The sequence below is a fragment of the Protomyctophum bolini genome, assembly GCF_963924005.1.
Source record: "Protomyctophum bolini genome assembly, chromosome: 7".
Taxonomy (NCBI): domain Eukaryota; kingdom Metazoa; phylum Chordata; class Actinopteri; order Myctophiformes; family Myctophidae; genus Protomyctophum; species Protomyctophum bolini.
Genome location: NC_137868.1, coordinates 15,048,243 through 15,072,432, shown reverse-complemented (window position 1 = coordinate 15,072,432; position 24,190 = coordinate 15,048,243). Strand labels below are relative to the sequence as shown.

General features: G+C 42.5%; 1 protein-coding gene across 1 annotated transcript; it reads left to right on the top strand.

Moving 5' to 3' along the window:
• The first annotated feature begins 640 nt into the window (after positions 1-640).
• On the top strand, positions 641-17,004 carry eva1ba (eva-1 homolog Ba (C. elegans)). Its single transcript, XM_080767781.1, has 4 exons — positions 641-965; positions 13,178-13,340; positions 15,328-15,423; positions 15,546-17,004. Exons 3-4 carry the CDS (start codon positions 15,357-15,359, stop codon positions 15,992-15,994), a joined length of 516 nt encoding a protein of 171 aa, XP_080623907.1. The 5' UTR covers positions 641-965; positions 13,178-13,340; positions 15,328-15,356; the 3' UTR covers positions 15,995-17,004.
• Positions 17,005-24,190: the final 7,186 nt, after the last annotated feature.

Here is a 24,190-nt window from a genome sequence, read left to right as displayed (position 1 = left end):
GGGCATACTACTATGCTCTGTGTGTTGTTTTGGTGATGGTAGCGTAGCGTGCCTTTGCATCAATGTCATTGAAAGAAATCCCCTTACTGTATACAGCAATGGTTCTCAAAGTGGGACTCCTCCTTGAGGGGGAACCCTTACAGATCTGCAACACTGATCCATTCCAAATGGAACAACAATGGTCCATTTGTACTCCATCAAAGTTATGGAGAATTGGAATTAAAAGGTTTGAGAACCTCTGCTATGCCATATTATATTGTTATACTGTGTTAGGACACACACACACACACACACACACACACACACACACACACACACACACACACACACACAATATTTTCTTCAATTTGGTGAGAACATCTACTAAATATCCATCACTGTGATGTTCATATTTGTTTGCGTTGTTTGTCATCCCATTGGATTCCATGTTGGAAAATCTTGGTGAGCTAATTTGCCTCCCCCCTATAGCTACAGAGTTGGCTTTTTTTTCTCCCTGTTTCCTTAACGACAGAGGGGAAAGCTCCCCCCTCCTACCACCACCACCACTCCCTCCCTTCCTCCCTCCCCTCGTCCCCAAGCCTGCCCATTTTAGGCTGTTCCTCTGTTTTCCGTCTGGGAAGGGGATAGTATGACAGCCTTTCCTGCTTCTAGTGTAGTGGGGCTGGGAGAGAGAGATAGAGAGAACTCTGTTACTCACTCCAACTCTGAGAGGAAGTTGCCACCTCTTCCCCAGGCTCTGTGTGCAAACTCACACATACACACACACTCTCTCTCACACGCGCAAAAACACTCCTCAGGACCTGAACACGGCCGGCAGCAGGGAACCAACAGAAACGGTCAGGATTGCTTGTAATGTTGTTTTTTGGAGGGAACGAAGAGGAGTGTTTTGACTGAAACGTGCAGTGCAGCTTGGATGTCACTGAGGGGGAATGAGTAGTCTTTGGAGGGACCTCCTCAACTGCCTGGTGAGTGTGATGGTTTGCAACTTTGCATCAGTGAACTGACACTAAGGAAAATGTGTTTAAAGTGCTGCTTTATATATTTCTGTCAATGTACATTGTGTTTGGGGGAGGTAGGGGTCTATTACTTTACCATAGAATAGTCAAGTATTGTTACAATGGATTACATTCAATGCCAAAACCGTCTGAAGTTTTCATGTTTTGCAGTTGATGCACTTATGAAAACTTTGAAGGATTGCATCTGATTTAGGTTGCGTGCATTTGAAATGACTTGCTGGTTCCTTGGGGCTATCCATGGAGTGCTGTAAATTACAAAAAATGCTGGCATCCATCCACACAACTGTAGCAGATGGTGTAGTCTTGTCCATTGAAGTTGACGTCCATTTACGTGAAATATGAGGGGCTCTTATTTTATTTGTTTTATATGAGAACCAAGCTTGTGTTTCCACTCGCTTAAAAGAGTGTGTTTACATCCCATCTAAAGGACACAATTGACATAGGAAAGAGACGAACCATGGTGATACTTGCTGGAGGATAGGCTGCTCGTGGAGTTCTCTCTTCACTCCTTGATACAGTTTTACAAAGTGTTTAATTTCCCAACACCTTTGCAAGTGTTTTTAATGGGCCATGGTTCCAAACTGAACTTTCTGTTCTTAATCATCCAAACATTAACGGGACATCTGTGCAGAGTGTGTAGCATGTTCTGTACAGTATGTATATGATGAACCAGTGCCAGAGAGGAGATACAGCACATGCAGTTGAGTGGGGTGGGGGGTCAGCCTAGGTCCAGTCTTCCTGTGCAGCTGTATGTTGGCTAACCTTGCAATGATTAATAGGCTGTTGCAATAAAAGCAAACATCCTGTTGCATTCTGTAGTTTTTTTACAGGAATAGTCAACAGTTGTCACAAGAGAATCAGGACAGGGGGTGACACGCTTTGATGATCATTGTTTTTTTTCCCCCAGCATGAGTATATACAGTATACATCCAGCAGTTCTATTAGTGGAGGCAAGAACAACACATTATCCTAAAAGAACACATTTATACAGTAGGCATGCATACAAATCATCAGCATGCAACAAAGGTTCCCTCTCTATTTGTCTTTCCCTCTGCGTCTGTGTATGTCTCGCACGCGCATGTGTGCATGGACACACGCACGCATGCAATGACTAATTCACACCTTCACACTAGAACCCAATTAACCATATGCTTCAGCTCCCATGGCTCTTCACCGGGCTGCTGTGGTAAACACATCTTATCAGATAGAGAGGGAGAGAGAGATATGGCCCAGGGGTCTCCTTTAATTAACATTATTGGAGTGGGAAGGCTCTTTAGCTGCCTCACCAGTCAGTCAGATAAAACCCCAGATAGCAGGATAAGTGTGAAGGCTTTTGTAACTTATCCCTTCAAGGCTGTTTGGGGACAGTTGACTTGTGTATGACCTCTCCTGGCTATTCATACCCGAGCAAACTTTCTTTTCTCCCCCAAGCCCCACCGCCACGTTTATCAGTGGGCCTGCCTTATCTGTCCTGGGGATGTTGGTTTACAAACCCTCTGTACCCGTTGGGTCATAGGCCAATCCCCGATTTGAAACGCTTCCCTAAACTCCTATGGAACAGACTACAACTATGCAACTTTCAATACAACATGTAAACTCTGCTTCATACAGGACAGACCAGCACATAGTATATTAACACCTTCACAAGCTCATGCAAGAAATGGTAGTCAGGTCTTATGGTCTACATAATATGTAGCCTATAAATTAGCAGTTACATTTTAGACAAAAAAGTAGCCTGAGATTTATAATGCAGCAACAAGAAAGGTTGATGGGAGTGGTTAGTGAGCTCTTTTTAAGGTGTAGATGTGGTTTCCAGTGGGGAGAGAGAGCAACCTGTAATCTTGTAACCCTTATGAACAATGCACTGGAGCCTCCTCTGGGAATCACTGTCAAATGTTGCCAAACCAAGGGAGATACAGAACTCAAGTCATACACACCCTTAATCTATGCATGTTGTGTGAATATAAAGTTCACCCTCTTTGTTGCATTGCACTGTATTCATTAGACACTTTTACAAGTCTTTTGTGTTGGACACCTGAATATAGTTCTCCAGATGGGCCACAGTGCGGAAAAAAGAGTTTGCCCTTGGGGAAAAATCTATGTTTCGCGTTAAAACACCTCAACACAGTCTGACCTTCATGTAGGGCGGGGTCTGTACTCTGTACTGTAGTAATTTGGTTTCTCTACCATTGAAGACTAGAAATACTGTAGAGTAGGTCTACATATTAGTGTTTGGATAGACAAAAGGTTGTGAGCTGCCTTCGACTGCTGTAATCTCCCACAGCATAACGCAAGCAACAGGGTTTTATAGTCATTTGAGAAACGGGGAGGGTTGAGTGATATGTCTATGGAATTGTGTTTAGCAAGACTCTCACAAACCACCACAGTCTTACTGGACTTACAGCTTACTGCCGTCTAGTAGGGGCTCTGAATGGCCCAGGAACTCGACTCTACTGGCTTTGGATGATGTTTGACATGCTAAGTCTGAAGGGTTTGAATAAGCTTCTCTTCTTTCCCTGGGCACACGCACGGGTGTGCATGCACACACACACACACACACACACACACACACACACACACACACACACACACTCACACACTCAAGCGTACACAAATATACACATATTCAGACCTTCAAAAGCTTCCAAGAACATAACATAAGCTACAGAATGGACTGGACTTTGAATTGGTCTTGAATTTGTTTAAACTCTGCATGGCTATTTACACATGGCAGCTAGGCTATTGGGAAATAAAATCCAACAAAAGAATGCAACAAAGCGGGGTCAAATAGTCTTTGCAAAATACTTATCAGGGTTTGTTTTAGCTTACTTAGGCACCACACCACATGGGTGGGGTGTCACACGTGGGACCAATACAATACAACGTTGTGCCAGTGAGTTTAGAGTGACAGGAGAGTATTACTGTAGTAAGTGGTTGACTTACCTGAAAGTATATCTAAAATTTCCAGATATGATAAAATGTGCCCATTTGGTTCTCTATTAAGTTAGGAAAAACAAGAACTGTGATTTATTTCCAAATTTAACTAGACGGCATTAAAGATGGAGTGCCACGATTTGTTTCCACCCTAAAACATGATCATCAGGTATTATTATAATATAAGGAGGAAGAACTCTTTCCAAAAAGTGTTCAGTATTTGTTAAAATCATGCTTTTATGTGGACACGCCAACCAGTTCATTAGGTATGCCTGGTTTGGTGATGGGTGTTGATCCACCTGAACTGAAGCCGCACCCACATCTGTAGTTGTATGATAAAGGGGGAGGGGTTAGGGGAGTGGCTGATAATGTGATGTCACTATATTACTGTTTATTTCATTGGCCCGTTTGACTGTCAAGGGTTCAGCCTAAATACAAAGTTAATACACCATTGCACATAAAAACAACTCCAGGGTGTCTAATGAAGTACTGTCACCTCATAGACACATGAAAAACTGGAAAAATAAAATAATTGTGGCACTCCATCTTTAAAGTTATAAATAGGCCTACAGACTGGTAACAATAGTACCATAGAGACAGAGACCCACAACAACCACTAGCACTGGAGAGCTCCACACTGCAACACAAAAAAGTATTCATTTAAATTTGCGAGTATAAAAATAGACCCACAGAATTTTTGTGGTGTACTGTAGTTTTGTTAGGCACTCACTGCTGTTGGTTGTGGGATAGGACAGTAATCATTTATATTCTGTTGTCACTTGGCAAAAAAATAGCCAATCTACAAGCTCTCGGCGTGTCGTGATGTGAGGTGTTGTGAGCTTATAGATCGGCTATTCTCGACGAATGTCATGATCGTACGATGAAATCTAAATCTGGCTTCAAGTGGAAACACTTTGACAAACCTTTGACTGTGGATATGTTCACTGAGTACACTCCATTCACATCAACCCATAGTGGTTTCTGGAAAGCCTTCATCTGACAGAGGTAACACAGTCTGTGAATGGGACAGCGGTGATGCTGCCCACCCAACCATGCAAATGTCAAACATGTGTTTTATGTCACAGAGTAATCAGCAGTGTTTGAGTAATGAATACAGTATGTGGTGTGTGCCAGGCCCAGGTTGATCTGACGGAGATGACATCACTGCTCTATTCTTGTACTTTGGTGTTCAGGATCATCTGTTCTGTATAACTGTGCTATGCAGAATATCTCTCACTCACAGCGTGCACACACGCAGACACACACGCAAACACACACACGCACATGCACACACAGACACACACAGAGGCACACACACACAGAGGCACAAACAGAATGACACCAATGAAGCCACATGCACAGTTTGCACACACTTGATCACCAATAAATATCCAGTCTCGCGTAGACTCTGATCAAGTCACTTTGCAGGTTGCTAATCCGGTCAGGGTCTGACACTCTCTTAGTAGATACATGGAACAGTGCATGCATTTGTGTATGCAAATTATTGGATTGGACTCTCACACTGGTCAATTTGGAACTAAAACCAAGCTTTCCGCTGTGTAGAAATTCTGGTGATCTGATTAGTATACGTCTGGTGACATCAATAGAGGGTATGCACATGCTTAAAGTGAATGGCACATCGAGTGGCAAAGCAACATGCAAAGTGAGTTTAACATGGTTTAATGCAATCAGACAGGACTTTTCTGTTTGGATGCATGGGTTGTCAAGGCCAGAAAGTAGTTTTTTGACACTCAGTAGGTAGGCGTTCCTGCATAACTTCCTGGTTTGACGATGTCACTCGCATACCCTCTATTTAGGGGCTAAAACTGCATGGAAAGAATACAGAGATTTGAAAAATAACTATTGCAGGTCCCTCATATTGGAATGGCATCAGTTTGTTAGCAGCCTTTCTTTTGTTGCTTTTTCCCCTTTTTCTTTGTCATGCCAATTGATTCTCTCCCCACACACATTTCTGTGTTTTCACTGCTGTTGTATCTTATTGACTCACCTACCAGTGAGGAGCCCCCACCGGGAGGACACAGGGCCTTCGTCCTATCCCCCCCCCCCCCCCCGCCCAGCCGCCCCTGCTGACATAGGTGCCAACCCCAGCCCGTAGGAATAGATGCAGTGACACCCGGGTCCAAAGCCGGGTCCACCACGGTAGATTTGAACCCACAACCTCCGCGGTGGTGTGCAGTTACTTTACCACTGCACCACCCGAGCAGCCTTTTTCCCTGCCGTTGTAGATGTCACCAGATGTCCTGGGTAGGTGGGGACCTCCAATACATCTGGCTACACAAAACTAATAAAGGTCAACACACATGAACTTTTGTTCCCATTCCTGTCCCTGCTGCCCGGGGTGTTGCTTCTAAATGGACAATCGGATAAACCGTGTGTGATAAAGTCTATATGAGGAAACGACATGTGCTATCTTTTGTTGATTTACATACTAAAGCATTCTCTGTCTCACATCAGTACACATCTGGGCACTATTACCCGTCCCTCCCACCCCAAAGCTCAGTCCGCTATCTCCATTACCCTCCCATTACCTACCATAACCCACAAAAAGTGCTTCTCATGGGACAAGTCTCTCTAGTTTGCATTTTTTATGGCACAAGGATACCCATTTTATTTGGTCATGGGTTGCAGTTACATGCCCTTAAAAAGCATGGAGGCTCTGTTGAATCAGGCTGGCGTCAGGACGGATACCATATCATTGTGACATCATAACTTCTATTTTTGTGAAAAGTGTAAGGTTTAAAGTGAAATAGTCAGTGGTGAATGCACATGTGATTTGATTTATGAGTGTTTTGCGCTCACTCCTGGTATTGTTGAGTGCTGCGATGCAGTAAACCTGTTGTTCATTGTCTCTCTGTCAAATAGTCTATGCCTAAAGCTAAACAGATCATGTAAAGGTTCATGGAAAAGAAAGCTTTTTGTCTTTCAACTGAAAAATATGCAAGACTGTGAGTTTGGATAAGATTATATCGTTAGCCTTAATGGAATGAGAATGTCAAAGTTTGACCAATGTGTGAAACAAAGTTTAATCAAAGCAGAGGTATAAAAACATTATTTTTCATGTGAGCTGTTTTCTGAAGACAGCTACGTGGTAGTTGGTTTTTGAAGTATGAACACTGTTTTGTAACGTTAATGGAGTACTTCAAGCTGGAAGATAACTCTGACTGGCACAACAAATAATTCAATGCCATTCACATTTGTTTGAATCTGCTGGGAGTAACAAGCAAGGTGGAAGGGAACTGCATTATCGTGCAGTGCAGCATGTGGAATGCCACAGAGTGCTATCCTGGCCCAATACCTCTTACTGTCTAACCTTTTGTGCTAAAACAAAAACAACCCTTGAAAGGTTTATTAGTACAATACCGTTGTCGGGCAGAAACCTTGTATCTTCATGTTTTAACTTTTAACCCAACTTGGTGTCATGCAATAGTAGTGAAATTAGTGCAAGCTTGCAACAGATCGGCTATTTTCGTTTCAGTTTTAAAGTGAAAGTAATAAGTCTGGGTTTAAAAAAAAAAAATATGTGGGCAAATAACATACTGTACACTGCATGATTGTGTGATCATAACATACTTTGGAACACAGGGTCTATTTTTCCATAATATTTCCTGAAAAGTAAACCGTTGGACGTACAAGGTTTCCACCCAACAGTGACAATATACTACCGTACTTGATCTGGGGTCATCTTTACCTGATGCACCGTGTCACTAAACCTGATGGCAACCACATGTCTGACTGGGCCCCCTCCAAATGCAACAAGTACCCTCTCAGTCGGAGACCCTGGCAGACCTTGACAAAGGGAAAGCAACACTAACACTTGAGCACAGCTTGATCCCTGGGATCTCATGTGGAAGAGAAACACAGAAGAAATGCACTCTTTTCTCTAAATTAAAGCCCTTTCCAACATTTAGAAGGCAAGAGTGCCTGTTGTGCCGTATAGGAGAAAATACCTTAACCAGATGCAACCCCCCTGAATGCTTTCACAGGCACCACGAACAGAGAACTTTGGAAAAGTGTCAGTGTTTATCGGGTGGAAAGTTACCGCGTGCACCTCTGTGGGTTTGGGGAGAGCTTGAAGTTCCATCAACCTTTTTTTTCCCTTTGGCCTGAACCTTACACTGTTCTGCCTGGGCTGGTGGTCAGGTGATCGCGGCTGGCCGGTAAAATGCCCAGGAGACCATATTTTGGCTTGGTTATAGCTGAATGGTCAAAAATGTTCTTGTAGAAACCTTTAAATCAAAAATTGTACTGCTAGGGATACTGCACGTATGTGATACAGATTGAAATACAAAAATCTGTTACAATCACCATTGGGAGTAGCCATTAGGCTTTTCTTCAGCTACTGAGAGAATGCCATAGAAACCATTTCTGTGAAAAAGGAGATTTCAGTAACTAATTTGAAAGAATATTTATTCAACTGGAACATGTTGAGTTTTAGAACGAACGCGGTAGGCTGCAAATAGTGATACTGATACATTACCCAGATTGGCTTTTTTGATGTCATGCGTCATTAAGATTTTCTCTCAGTTAGCAGAAACAAAATCAGAGGAAACGGTAACATTTTAATGAACATAGTTAAGAGCAGAGTTGATACATTCTATAAATTGTCCTTATTTTTCAGTGTAAGGAACGGGCTCTGTGATCTCCCTCACCAGAGCTGTGTATAAAAACAATGAAATGTGATTAAATCCAAATCTGGCCCTTTTTTTGTTCTCTGAAGCCGTGTGCCAGGCACACCGCAGAACGACAGTCCAGTGTGCCAGAAATTCTTGTGGCTGCATTGAAATTCTAGGTATCAAAAATATTCCTTCCTCTCTGTGGTTCAATGTATGTCATTACAATAAGTAAATAAGGCTGACTCGCTCCCTTGTGTAATCTGTCTTTTTCATCTTAAGTTCCGTAACTTAACTACGGTATGTCTTAAGTCTTGAAATAAAGTCTTCTCACGCGTTGCAACTTATTCCTTCAGTCTGGATGAGGAGTCGTGTGGTTGAGATCGTTTAGACAACATTTATTACTGCCACCCAGCAAGCATTGCGGGAAAATAAGGGCTTCTGTTCAGTGACGACCCGTGGTTGCTCTTGATTCAGAGGTTGGCCCCTGTCAGTATGCGGTTGATAAATCAGCTACTACAAGTAGGCTCCACAGACAGCAGACAATTCAGTCATCTTTGCTTATGAGATGATAATGGTATGCCTATTCCAGGCAACTCTGATAATAATGCATCTTTACTTGTATAAGGGCGTCGGCATGGAGCTGGCGACTAAAAGACTGTCCATTGCGGAAAGGGACAAACCTTTGTGGAAAGGAAGGGCCATTGTGGTCTTCTTCAAGTGGATGACAACAGAAATATCAACACAACGTGATAGTTTGGGGTTTCTGCTCCACATTTGGCTCCACTCCTCCAAACCAAAGCAAACAATACTCAGTCAGAAATAGTGCCTGTCCTCTTCTCAGGCCACATGACACCATGCTGTGTTTATCCTGGCATCAATGAGATTACAATTCCGACTCTGCCCTTTCACATCACTGCTATCGAGCAGAAACATTGTACCTTATATCTGACCATTTTTCATACATTAATGTCATATTTTATATACTTTGTCGAATTACTGTGTTGTGCCAAATTGAAGAAAATAGACAATCTACAAGCTCTGGTGGTAATCTCACTGGTCCTTCCTTAAGTAGCTGACAGGCGCTGTCATGTGACATGTGACACAAATGGCTTCCCCATGCCTTCCTTACGTCAATCTCTTTGCTTACGTAGATGACAGGCACTGTCATGTGACATGTGACACAAATGGCTGTGAAAAGTCATGATGGTCATTTACACACACAGACAGACAAATTCAGTTTTCATAGCAGTATACCAAAGTATGCATGAAACAAAAGAAATACAGGAAAGGGTAGAGACCGAAGAAGTACAGAATAAGTAACTACACTAGTAGAGTTAGTGTAACAATATTAGGCTTATATAAGATACAGATTGACACCTGGGCCCGCCAGGTCTGCAGAATGTATCCATGGGCCAGCAGTACATAGAAATAGAGGCTTATGAGCGTCATGCTTGGTGCATACATGCACAGAGCAAGTTCTGTCAGGGAACTCTGTGCCGTTTCTGCTGGCCAACCATCGGTCGGTCTCAGCTCCATGCTTGAACTATTCTCAACCAATTACATACTCACTTCATTATAGAACACCCCATTTAAATGGCATTGCTCATTCCTTGCTTGCCTTTAGCAGCTGCCTACTGCGTCTATGCAGTGTTGACGCTTGCTGCTGCTTCTGCTTTAAAGTTGCTGCTCACCCTCCACTCAGCTACCACCTGTCATTTAGGATTTTCTTTGATGTACTGGGGATTCGGAGTCCCTTCATGAGTTGTCCTTTATAGTTTCATGAGTTGTCCTCAATGTCCTGACAGAAATTAATATAATATACTTATTGACTTTATTGTCAATGCGTTTACTAAATAAACTTTGAACTAAAGACAAACATTAAACCTGTGTATAGCTCAAAAACTATATGGCATACCTTATTTCAGGGGATTACTAAATTATGTTAAGAAATCACACCTGTGTGAAGTGAGGGGCACTCTTATCATCGTACATCATCATGACGTAAAATAGACACTATGGGCTATATCTTACCCCTTATCCCTAAACTTATTTGCCAATTTTTCCTATTAAACTCCTTTTAAAATAGTTCAAATAGCTGATCTACAAGCTCACAACATGTAGATGTAGATTGGCTAGTTGAACTATTTTATCATTTTCAAAATAGTAAAAAATGGCAAATTAGTTTAGGGATAAGGGATAACACAGTTGTCCGTGTTCGCTGGTGGAATGCCAGCAGAGGAGGATGTTCTCCATTGCTACACTAGTGAAGTACCTGACTGTTCAGCAGGGAGGAACTGGGAGGGATAGCATATTCCTCTGCAAGTGTTACACCTTCCCTGTGAAACTCCTTACTGTCAGATATGAAGAAATATGAAAAGAAACGCTGGATGACTCCATGTGTATCATAGGAAATGTGTCTGTGTCTACAGACTCCTCAAATGTATGTGTTGGCATTGACGTACAGGGACTATTGATTTTGGCAAAAGGGGGGGGGGGGGTCTCTGACTGACTGCAGATTAGGAGGTTTAGTTTTGTTTTTATGTTTATCAAGGTGCTGGACATAATCTGCATGGTCTGCTTACTCTGCTATACACTTGTTTTGAAAGACGTGTCCATTTTTGGAGCCAAGCAACCGTGACTTAAGGTTTGCTGCGTACTGTACATGATCACTCCCACTGCTGAGCATACAGTAAGAGTACACTATCTGCCTCTGCCTGCATTCAAAACATTTATTTAATGTTAATGTTTATTAAATGTTATTTAACCATATAAAAATTAATATGGTTGGGCAATAGGATTAATCAAAATCTTTTAAATTAAATATCTTAGACTTTTGTAAATGGGGGGTGTAGTTCAACAAAGCAAGCAAAGTGAGTAACTTGGAGAAAAGAGCTGAAGGTTGAGTCATGGGATTGTGCGTGGCTGTGGTCGAGGAGGTCTGCTAATAATTTCCTCCATGAGGTACAACAAAAACACAACAAAACAACAGGCCAGGCTAATTAGTGTTTACATAGGCCTTAAACAGGTCTCCAGTTGACATTAACCACCAGCAACGGATGCCTGAGTCATGACGAGCTCAGGTTTGCTGCATTCCAGTCTGAGAAAAGACCAGTTAGTTGTCCAATCATTAGCTTTGACCTTGGCTTGGAGAACTGTGGTCATCCGAGCCTTTCACTTTATTACCCTGGAGACAAAAACTAAATATCTCATTGAAAGCGTCCGTGCTCCTTCACGCTGCAGTGCTTGGATATGACAAGATTTGGCACCGTGGCACGGAGGAGATGACCATGTCCATAATTGAAAAGGAAGGAAGGAAGCTCAACAGGAAGACAGTGTATAGACGCATCCCCTGTCGCAATGACCAGAAACAAAAGAGCTGTCATCTCTCTCCCATGGGGGGTGGGGGGGGGTGGGGGACTGGACTGGACTGGACTGGGGGGGGTCTGGAAAGCTGTCTCCATAGCGACAGCTCTGTCACCCCCCCCCCCCCCCCCCCCAGTGGTAGTCCGGCACTGTATGTCCAGTGTAGTGTACATAGGGTCTGCCAAAAGTCAGCAAGATCAAAATCTGCACTGGAAAGCACAGGGGCTCTGCTAAACCAACTCAAGCTGGCACAGGGGCTTTTTCCTAAACAGGGGGAGAATTAGCGAATCACGCAGCACAGCATTTTTCAACTGCCCTCGATCCCCACCTGGCATGTAATGTGCTAACTTTCAGCAAGAAGAGAAGCTCTGGTTTAGCGCACTGTTCCCAAACTTTTCCATGCCAAGGACCCCCAGATAGACATATCCTCTGGCCTCCTTGTATTGTGAAGAAAGATAGATAGATAGATAGAGTAAGATAGATAGATAGAGTAAGATAGATAGTGTATAATAAATAGTATGTATTGATTGATTTAAAATGTAATAAATTGTTCCTTCTCCTTTAAAATTGTGCCCCCTGGTGGCCCCCCTGAGGGCTGCCGCCAATATAAATGGGGGAGACAAAGTATGGGCTATCTCTTATAACTATATTGTATACAATGTGTCATGTGTCACAAACAACCTATCAAGTCAGATATACGCAACGTATTTTGCATCTACGTGGAAATGTCACCATTTGTTTCTGTTAATTTCTCATGCTTTTGTACCAGTGTTAACAATGGCCAGATACAGTGAATGATGGGATATTATTCTCACTTTTTGATAGTGCTATACACATTGTTCAGACACGTCTGTATTTATATAGTATCTACATATGCAAGACAGGACTGTTAAACTGCTGAAAGCTGAAATCCTTCCTCCAGTCTCCTGCTCAAAAGTGTATCCAGCGGCAACTGCAAAAGGCCTGTCATTGTTTGCATAACAAACGCCTCACTGGGTTTGGATCTAATGTAGCCTGACGTCTTTGTGTGTGTCTGTGTCTCCCTCTTTCTCTCTCTCTCTCTCTCTCTGTGTGTGTGTGTGTGTGTGTGTGTGTGTGTGTGTGTGTGTGTGTGTGTGTGTGTGTGTGTGTGTGTGTGTGTGTGTGTGTGTGTGTGTGTGTGTGTGTGTGTGTGTGTGTGTGTGTGTGTGTGTGTGTGTGTGTGTGTGTGTGTGTTTGCTCTTGTCTTAGGGTGGCGAAATGAACTGTTTGGTCTGAGGACCAAAGCTCACAGGAATTGATCCAAAGAGACAGTGAGTGAGAGATAAAGAGACAAGCTTCATCATCCATCTACAACCTTTCATAGCACTATGAACTGGAACTGAGGAGCTTGATTACACATCTTAATTTCCTGGTAAGTTGAACAACTTAAAGCAAGCCCTATGTATAGATACTTCCTGTCCCGGTACCCCTAATAGTCTATACCTCTTTTTCCTCTACAGCAAATCTTTTAGCAAAACGTGGCCAATCTACAAGCTTACACAGCGTTGGATTGTGACGCATTGTGAGATTTTCTGAATGTTCACCTACTGTATTATGACATTGCCAGAGTAAGGACATTAGGGTTAAAGTGGTTAAACATGTATATAGCTACAGTATATATATGTCTTAGTATACATTGGTTTATTTTACAGGAGTAGAATGTTGGCTTTGCTTTTAAGGCTTATTCAGTGAGCCTCTTTACTGCATATGGCTTGCATGTGTGTGGATCTAGATGTGAGATTTGGCAAATGCTGCATCAACAAATACACATGATAAGTGCTTATTAATAAGGCGGCATTTGCGTCAGGATAGAAATCGGAGAGACTGAGGTTATCAGTGGGTGCAATTTTGAAGTAAATGGTAACGTAAACATGTGGTTTGTGCAATTTGAGGGTATCCATATGATATACGTGCAGGCATCGAAACATGTGGTTCGACTTATCATGAGAGCAATGCACAGGTTAGAAACAAGACTGCTTCAGAGTTGATCATCTATTCCCAGTTGAACAAAAAAGTTTTTTAGTTTTGTTTTTAGTTTTTTTTTTATCATCCCCCCACTGAGGAGGAGTGTAACACAAAGCACATGTTTAATATTGAGCTTAAAATTGGCGCTGACACAGCATACACATTAGACGAGTTCAAGGTCCCTCCTTTATGTGTTGGACCCCGGCTGTGTTGCTATCAACACTCACATGTGCCCTCAAGCCATGTGGCCATACCATGATGTCATCAAGCCAGGCAGGGAGGAGTGAGGGAGTGCAGGAAAAACAATTGCAAAACAGCCTAGAAAAGCCAGAGTCAGCAGGAAAAGGCTGTGAGGCTGACGAGGGTGGTGGTGGGTAGCGAAGGAAGGAAGTGCAACACAGTAAAGACCAACCAGGACCACTGTGACCCTTGGCTGGAGTGTTCCACGCAGGCAAATCCAATGAACCCTTCACTCAGATTGGAAACAGCTTGGCTCCCCGGGGGGACGAAAGCTACCGCATGTGGTAGCAGGGATGTAACATAGGGGCTTGCTTAAACAAAATTGTCTGAAAACAAAAGACAGACTGGAAATGTTGAAAGATCCAGCTGTCTGCGTGTCCCATCTGGGGTGTGGCTGTGTCCCCCATCTGGGGTGTGGCTGTGCAGGGTCTTTTATTTTTCTCGCAGGGAAATGTGAGACTTCCTCAGGAGTCTTGAGAAGTCATGACGAGGTCGGCAACACAATAGTAACACGGAAGTACAGGAAGCAAGTAAGGAAGGATTCAAACCTGCGTCACCAGTGTTGAACCCACGTAGGTCTACGACTGACTAGACGTGAGTGACATATAGTGTAAACAACACATACAGGTAGTACACAACACAGTGTCCCTTGCCTCTGGACTTTAGCCATTTGGTCTGGGATCCTCCTCATCATGCAGGAAGCACTCCTCATTGATTACCGGGAGAGTTTGACCTTTCTGACCTCTGGCGAGTCCTGTCGTGGTTCAGGGGAGAGAGAGAAGGCGAGTGCGGGTGCCATGTGCCAACTGTGTAATGATGATCCCAGTTGGAACTGGTGTCTAAGGAGGACACAGAGAAGCTTTTGTTTGACATTAGAAGGCCACATCCCACCCAGCCAAAGGCATATGAAGAAGTGCTGTGGTCAGTGGGTTTGGCACGCAAGAGCAGCACAGAGTGGGGCAGCCATAGAACACTTGAACCGCATGGTGAAGAGCCAGGGAGCATACAACACCTGCTAGCACACTGGTTGAAGTTCTTGTCTTTTGTTACCATAATCTCTGTTGTTGACTTGCTTGACGTTTACTCCGCGCTAGCCTGTTAGACCCTTGCGCAGTGTTTGTGTCCAGATCTGAGCTGGTGTCTTGTTTTTCTAGGCGTGAGAGAGGAGAAGTCAGCAGCCAACATGGATGTTAAGAGGCAAGAGATGGACCTTTTGAGCAACAGCATTGCTGCATATGCACACATCAAAGGTCAGTCATGTGCAGCATGTACATCATCATGTGTATTGATCTGTATTGGTGAACCAAATTAAGCTGAATGACACAGTAACTGACACATTTACAGTTAAGTTTCACTCTCTTCTTCCTTGTAGCCAATCCAGAAAGCTTTGGCCTTTACTTTGTGATCGGTGTGTGTTTCGGCCTGGTGCTGACCCTATGCCTGCTGGTCATTCGCATTTCCTGCAAACCACGCACCATCCTTGCCCCACCCACTCCAGAGAAGAAACACCTAAAGGACATCAGCGAGGACGATGACGATGAGAGCGAGGACGATGACGATGAAGAGGGGAACGATGTTGAAGCGCCCGCTCCCCTGACGACCACCAACACCACCACCACCAGCACGGAGATACCCGTCGGCAACCACCACAGCCAATCAGACGGGACGTTGAGTGTCAATGTGTTCACATCGGCCGAGGAGCTGGAGCGAGCCCAACGATTGGAGGAGAGGGAGCGAATCATACGTGAGATCTGGAGAAACGGCCAGCCTGATATTTTGGGGAGTGGAACAGGGACAATTGGACGAGTGCATTACTACTAATACAAACTAATGGAAGATACAGTATCTGGGCACCACTGTATGGACATTAAGCACTGTGACCCTATGAGACCCCCGCAATGACCTTTTAGGTGGGTCCAGTGTGCCTTGAAGTGTGACAGGCAGACTTGAACATGTGTCAAATAAAATGCAGTAGCATTGCAAACAGGAAATACCTGATAATTGCTTGTCTACGACAGAACTGAACTGTGTGATATTGCACTTCCAAAGCAGCAATTTGTTGCTTTTCCTGACTGAAGGGAACAACACCACACCAAGAACTGTAAGTTTGCTCCTGTGGTAAAGATGCAGTATGAATGTGTGGCTTTGATTATGTTCAAAGCGAGGATATGGTAGGTAGAATGTATGCGCTTAATGAAAGAAGCACAAAGACAGAGAATTTATTATGTACTGTAGCAGAAGTTCAGTAATGGGGACCAAGTATTTTTCTGTGGAAAGTCATTCCCTTTGTATTAGAGATTATTCTCATCGCTTGTGATTCTACAAAGGGGATTTACTGTATCTCTAATACACAAGCAATTTCACCAGCATAAAACCCCTTAGGGGTCCATGAAGAAAATTAGATTGCTTATGCACGGAAATAGTGACATATTTATGGGGTCATCTTTCTCGTAACTTCATGACATTTAAAATTGGATTCTCTACGTTGAGGATACATTGGTTCTATTTTCGGAGAAGAAAATTCCACTGAGGGAAATGACTGAATTAAAGTATTAAACTAAAAGTAATTTATGGATGTTTCCCTTCCTGATACTGGCCTCTCAAGAAAATGCACACAACAGAGCTTCTTCTATCCTAAGGCCGTGAATTTGGATCATCTGGATACAAGATTTTTAATAAGATGCTTACCGTATGTACAATAGAACATAATGGCAAATAATGACCTAATGTAAAGGTCACCCATTGTTAATTGTCATTCATGGTCAATCACTGCCAGGTGTGCCTTGAAAGGTTAAAGAGATATTGTTTTATAATAAAATTTCTGGAAATTCTATCTGGGTTCTTTTGATAAATGTTTTTACAAACCCCAACTGGATGCTGTCTGCAGGGCCATAAAAGGAAGATATGATGCAAATGTCTAGATAACACAGTGGCTGGTGTAACTCATAAAGAAACTAATTTCCTTCCCTGCTGTAGGGGGAAGAAAAGGTTCAGATTCAACATTTGGCTGCCAACCGAGACATGTTACTGTAGAACCTTGATGAATTGCTCAATTTGGGCACTGTTTGTATTGGATGTGATCACACGTCAGTCAATGGTGCAGTGTTATGGTGTTCCTCTGCTCTGCAGAGTTGTAAAAGAATAAAGTCTTGGCACTTCAATAAAGCCATACAAAGGAAGCAAATATACACTCACCAAAGGCTTGTGTCTATTTATGCTGTCCTTTGTCCTTCGCGGAAGCCAGAAAATCTAATCTGACACCCTTAGTGTTATGACTGCAGAGAGGAAGGACTTGCTTGGAGAGGAGGAAGGTCACGAATCTGAATCTCTGTGAGATTTCTGAGTCCTCAAAGCCTCAAAGCCACCAGCACTGCTGGTGAAGCAGACAGCGTTTAGGTTTGCCTTGGGCCCTGGTCCGTTTTAAGACAGAGGCTTCTATGAAATCTTCTTTTGAGGTCTAAGCTAGAAAACCCTCCCTCCCCTCATGTGGTTATGTTGGCTTTGACAAATCAGCAGTGTTGATGGGTCAGACTCTTTGAAAAAGCCATGTAACTATATTTGTACAGTATAACCCTCTTCCAAATGGTGTCTAGAAAATTCTATGCATTTCATTATGTCCTCTATTCAATATTTGAACATCCTTGTCATTTGCAGAATGTAATCAAGGCAGTTAAGTGACATATGTTTGACTCAATAATTATGCAACTATCAAATAATACACAAGCGAGGCCACAAGAACATTGACATCAGGAAATTCCAATTAAGGGAAGCCGTACTTGAGTACCACAACGCAGCGTGGGAAAGGTTTCCACTACCAACATCCAACATCATAGATGGGGGTAAAACTGTAATTTGTGGTTCTCTGGTTGATTTGGGAAAACACCACTTCATAAATAATTATAGCTACAGCCAACCTATTCAACCACTGCACTGGTCTCCCCCTTTAGAATGCACACCCAACAACATGGAATTCTGTTGATTAATGTAGGAAAATCTGCAATTAAACCCAAACTGGAATTATAAAATGACACCATCCAAAAGAAATCTTCAGGATTCCAGTTTGGGGATAGAAAACAAGGAACTTCATTTGGAAGTGTAATGACCTGGATTCAACCAGTTTAATCTCCCAGCAAAGGGAGATAATGCCTAGCCATATGAACCCTAGCATCCCAATTAGCCTGTCGCTAAGTCCCACCCACCCAAGCCCGTTGTTGGCCAATACCACATTAGCAATGGTTACTAATATAGGTATAGGTTAGGATACTCGGTCAAGCTTGCAATGCTGGTCAAAATGGTTAAGCAGTGTCAAGTATATATTTGCTGTACAGCATGTGTGGGTTTGTTTTCTTACCTTATGAGCAAACTAGTCCATTCCATGAATTATTTCGCTCAGTTTAATAGTAGCCTACAATGTAGAAGTCAATGAGAGCCTATTTTTATTTCTAATATGTAGGCCCTACATATTAGAAATAAAAATAGGCTCTCATTGACTTCCATTGTAACAGGGAAACGACTCTCAAACTCACTCTTTTAGAACACTAAGCTGATTATGACCGTTTATAACATCAGGAAAACTCATGCGGTTTTATTTTTAATAAAAATCAACTTTGTAATGTTTTTGTTTTGACTTCGGTGTTGCCACATTGTGTGAGAGATATAAGCCAACCCACCTCCAAAGTCCAAAAACAAGCCAACTCTTAAAGCCAAATCAAGAAAAACAAGCCAAAACAAACACAATAATATGACCATATATAATCCTAATAAAGATATTGTATGCATTTATCATTATAAATACTATGTAGGCCTATGTCTATGATAATTAATGTTTTGGTAATGTATTACAGTACTAATTATTAGCCTTAAGCCAAAAGTAGCGGGAAATAAGCAGACTTGGCAACCCTGTCAAGTTTGCGTGGAAGGAAGTTCATGTTTGCCTACAAAACGATCTGATTGGTCCAAATCTGTACACACACTCCTGAAGTAGCCTCAGTAGGATGTAAACAAATGCATTTGATCTCGTCCACTTGTCGCAATTACACCATACACAATTTTGGACGTGTTTGAGGGAGACGCTTTAGGAGAAATGTCTGGGACTGCAGCTGGGTGCATCTCAAACAGCATGGCGACTTGTTTACAAACGAGGAACACCAGAACCGCTTCACTGTATATCTCCAACCAATAGTTACTTTATAAATCTATCAAAAGACGAAAATAAGACGGCATGAGTTTTCCTGATGTCATAAACTGTCAGAATCAGCTTTTGTTGTGTTCGCTTATGTGCTAACTGACTGATTTTGAGAGCTGTTTCCCGTTACAATGGAAGTCAATGAGAGCCTACATTTTATAGATACTATTAAACTGCACAACGGAGCGAAATAATTCATGGAATGGACTAATTTGCTCATAAGGTAAGAAAACAAACCCACACATGCTGTACAGCAAATATATGTATTGACACTGCTTAACCATTTTGACCAGCATTGCAAGCTTGACCGAGTATCCTAACCTATAGTAACCGTTGCTAATGTGGTATTGGCCAACAACGGGCTTGGGTGGGACTTAGCGACAGGCTAATTCTGGGTAGCATATTCTGGGGTGAACATTCAACGGAAATAGCAGATCTACAAGCTTTGCTCTGCAATTTTTGGCAAAGATAATTGACATAGAGGGGGAAAATTAGCAGAAGTATAGAGCCCTGGGGTACGCAACTATTGAACTATTGTAGTATTTTGTTCTACGATTAGGTATACCAGCTCAGTGTGGTTAGTGTCTGCCCTGACATGGGGAGGTGGGAATAGCCCTGGCCAAGGGGTATATCATTAGGCATACGCATATTCTGAATGACCAAAAAGAGGACACATGCGCGCGTGCATGTGCGCATGCATGTGCACGTGCATGCCGTGCGCGTTTGAATTAAATTAATTTGTCAAAAAAGTTTGGCTCCTAAATTTGATCAAATATGCTCTATATTAGTTTTTGTAATTATTTGTATTTATTTAAAGCAGTGGCTCTCAAAGGTGTGATCCAGGGACCCTCATGGTTCCTTGAGGGGGCTGATCTACATCCACACGTGAGCTTGTAAATCGGCTAGTTGAACTATTCAAAAATGTTTTTGTTTCAAAATAGGGCCTTAAATATCTTCAGATGGGGTATCGTGGACGTCAGCAAGGGCATGCTGTCACAACGGGTTCCTAACGCCAAATAACATGGCTTCAGATCTGACCCAAGTCTCCTGAGGAGAAGTCTGAGGCAAGTCCTGGACACGTTATCACCACCAACGTTCAAGGATGTGTTTACAAAACATTGCAGTGTTTGTTTACAAACATTTGGTGTTTGTTTACAAACATTTCAGTGTTTGTTTACAAACATGTGAGATTTGTTTACAAACATTTGAGATTTGTTTACAAACATTTGGGATTTGTTTACAAACATTTGGGATTTGTTTATAAACATTTGGGATTCGTTTATTAGGTACTACCCCCCCGACTGGGGTCGGTACTACCCCCCCGACTGGGGGTGGTACTACCCCCCCGACTGGGGGGGTAGTAGTAGATTTGTTTATAAACATTTTTGTATTTATTTATAAACATTTGATATTTGTTTATAAACATTTGATATTTGTTTATAAACATTATGGTATTTGTTTATAAACATGTTGGTATTTGTTTATAAACATTTTGGTATTTGTTTATAAACATTTGGGATTTGTTTATAAACTATTTGTATTTTGTTTACAAACATTTGTAAACAAGCTGTCAAGATGAGTTAGTTAGTTATGTATTTATTTAAAGCAGTGGCTCTCAAAGGTGTGATCCAGGGACCCTCATGGTTCCTTGAGGGGGTTCCAAATGGACCCATTATAGGTCTGTAACTCTGAGAGTGTAACACATGGACCCAAATGGACCCTTACAGGTCTGCAACTCTGAGAGTGTAACATATGGACCCAAATGGACCCTTACAGGTCTGTAACTCTGAGAGTGTAACACATGGACCCAAATGGACCCTTACAGGTCTGTAACTCTGAGAGTGTAACATATGGACCCAAATGGACCCTTACAGGTCTGTAACTCTGAGAGTGTAACACATAGACCCAAATGGACCCTTACAGGTCTGTAACCGAGAGTGTACTAGTACAAATGGAACCAAATGGACCCTTTTATAACTTTTAACTCTGATACTGTACAAATGGAATCAAATGGGACTCTTATGGGTCCATCTGGTTTTACTCTCAGAGTTATGGGGGTCCTTGAAATTAAAAAGTTTAAGAACCTGTATGCAATGGCTTATCTCTTGTAAAAAGAGAGACCAGCCTATTCTCCAAACCATTATCTTATGCTTTGCTAGGTCGTACAAAATAATATTGGGTCAATTTAATTTGCAGGACTCACCTCGCGCACAGCTGCCTTGTCTGTGTTGTTGACATGACATGGGCTTGCAGGACAGAACTTTTATTTGTGACAGACACATTTTCCTTTGCAGACAATACAATCTGCTTCTCATTGGTCAGTCACAAAGCTAAGAAAACAGTAGCCTACTTTTTCTGCATGTCAATGATGATGATATAGTTCTTTGGCATGTCAAGCTTTCCTCACGGAGAGCACAACAGTCTATCTGCAGACAGCAGAGCAGCCAGCGAGCCTTTCTCTGCTCTGCTCTGCGGTCGGGACCAGTGCTGTCAGACTCAGCGCGCAGCGCATGCAGATAACATGGCTTCAGATCTGACCCAAGTCTCCTGAGGAGAAGTCTGAGGCAAGTCCTGGACACGTTATCACCACCAACGTTCAAGGATGTGTTTACAAAACATTGCAGTGTTTGTTTACAAACATTTGGTGTTTGTTTACAAACATTTCAGTGTTTGTTTACAAACATGTGAGATTTGTTTACAAACATTTGAGATTTGTTTACAAACATTTGGGATTTGTTTACAAACATTTGGGATTTGTTTATAAACATTTGGGATTCGTTTATTAGGTACTACCCCCCCGACTGGGGTCGGTACTACCCCCCCGACTGGGGGTGGTACTACCCCCCCGACTGGGGGGGTAGTAGTAGATTTGTTTATAAACATTTTTGTATTTATTTATAAACATTTGATATTTGTTTATAAACATTTGATATTTGTTTATAAACATTATGGTATTTGTTTATAAACATGTTGGTATTTGTTTATAAACATTTTGGTATTTGTTTATAAACATTTGGGATTTGTTTATAAACTATTTGTATTTTGTTTACAAACATTTGTAAACAAGCTGTCAAGATGAGTTAGTTAGTTATGTATTTATTTAAAGCAGTGGCTCTCAAAGGTGTGATCCAGGGACCCTCATGGTTCCTTGAGGGGGTTCCAAATGGACCCATTATAGGTCTGTAACTCTGAGAGTGTAACACATGGACCCAAATGGACCCTTACAGGTCTGCAACTCTGAGAGTGTAACATATGGACCCAAATGGACCCTTACAGGTCTGTAACTCTGAGAGTGTAACACATGGACCCAAATGGACCCTTACAGGTCTGTAACTCTGAGAGTGTAACATATGGACCCAAATGGACCCTTACAGGTCTGTAACTCTGAGAGTGTAACACATAGACCCAAATGGACCCTTACAGGTCTGTAACCGAGAGTGTACTAGTACAAATGGAACCAAATGGACCCTTTTATAACTTTTAACTCTGATACTGTACAAATGGAATCAAATGGGACTCTTATGGGTCCATCTGGTTTTACTCTCAGAGTTATGGGGGTCCTTGAAATTAAAAAGTTTAAGAACCTGTATGCAATGGCTTATCTCTTGTAAAAAGAGAGACCAGCCTATTCTCCAAACCATTATCTTATGCTTTGCTAGGTCGTACAAAATAATATTGGGTCAATTTAATTTGCAGGACTCACCTCGCGCACAGCTGCCTTGTCTGTGTTGTTGACATGACATGGGCTTGCAGGACAGAACTTTTATTTGTGACAGACACATTTTCCTTTGCAGACAATACAATCTGCTTCTCATTGGTCAGTCACAAAGCTAAGAAAACAGTAGCCTACTTTTTCTGCATGTCAATGATGATGATATAGTTCTTTGGCATGTCAAGCTTTCCTCACGGAGAGCACAACAGTCTATCTGCAGACAGCAGAGCAGCCAGCGAGCCTTTCTCTGCTCTGCTCTGCGGTCGGGACCAGTGCTGTCAGACTCAGCGCGCAGCGCATGCAGATTTATGAATAATACACATTCCGGGGTTCGGGCTGAAAATCCACCTCTCACAGTGTCTTTCCACTACGAACCATTGAACGTGCATTGTAATACACATTGGTCTGAATGGTCTGTGAGCAGCGATACATATAGGTAACAGGCGATAATTGTAAAACCCCGGACATTTGAAGGAATTTATAAAACCCCCCCGGACTGCCCGGACAGCCCCCCAAAAGAGGACTTGTCCGGGCAAAAGAGGACGTATGGTAAGCCTATATATCATACCAAAGATGATAGAAACTACACTCGTGAGGGTCACCTATACATCATAGTAAAATGTCCATAGACTTGGCTGCCACATGATGTCACAGGCGGGGGACACACAAAGGCAAACATAAAAGGTCCATAGACTTGGCTGCCACATGATGTCACAGGCGGGGGACACACAAAGGCAAACATAAAAGGTCCATAGACTTGGCTGCCACATGACATCACAGGGAGAAGGAGAGGCCCCTCAAAAATTGTACCCATCAAAGCCAAAGGTTGTATTGGGGGTAAATCCCTGCGACATGCTAGCATGTCCAGGGGTATACTTGTACTGTACATCAAGCTGCCTATAACGCTACAGACACAGGAGATAGGCTCCTTACTTATGGACTACATGGCTCAGATGAAGTATAAATCAGGTTTTAAGCTTGCAAGGTTCAGGCAAGAGCCGCTAGCTATAATAGCTGAATAGCTATTAGCACACCAACCAACCAAGTCTTGTATAGGCTCTTTATCTGTGTAGGATATAAAATTAGAGACGCGTTTCCATTTGGTCAAAGGTCAACCATG

What these genes read in the sequence shown, in the direction of transcription:
- eva1ba (XM_080767781.1), top strand. Translation starts at nt 15,357, where the DNA reads ATGGATGTTAAGAGGCAAGAGATGGACCTTTTGAGCAACAGCATTGCT. An exon ending in TGCATATGCACACATCAAAG is followed by an intron (nt 15,424 to 15,545) that starts GTCAGTCATGTG and finishes TCTTCCTTGTAG; the next exon opens with CCAATCCAGAAAGCTTTGGC.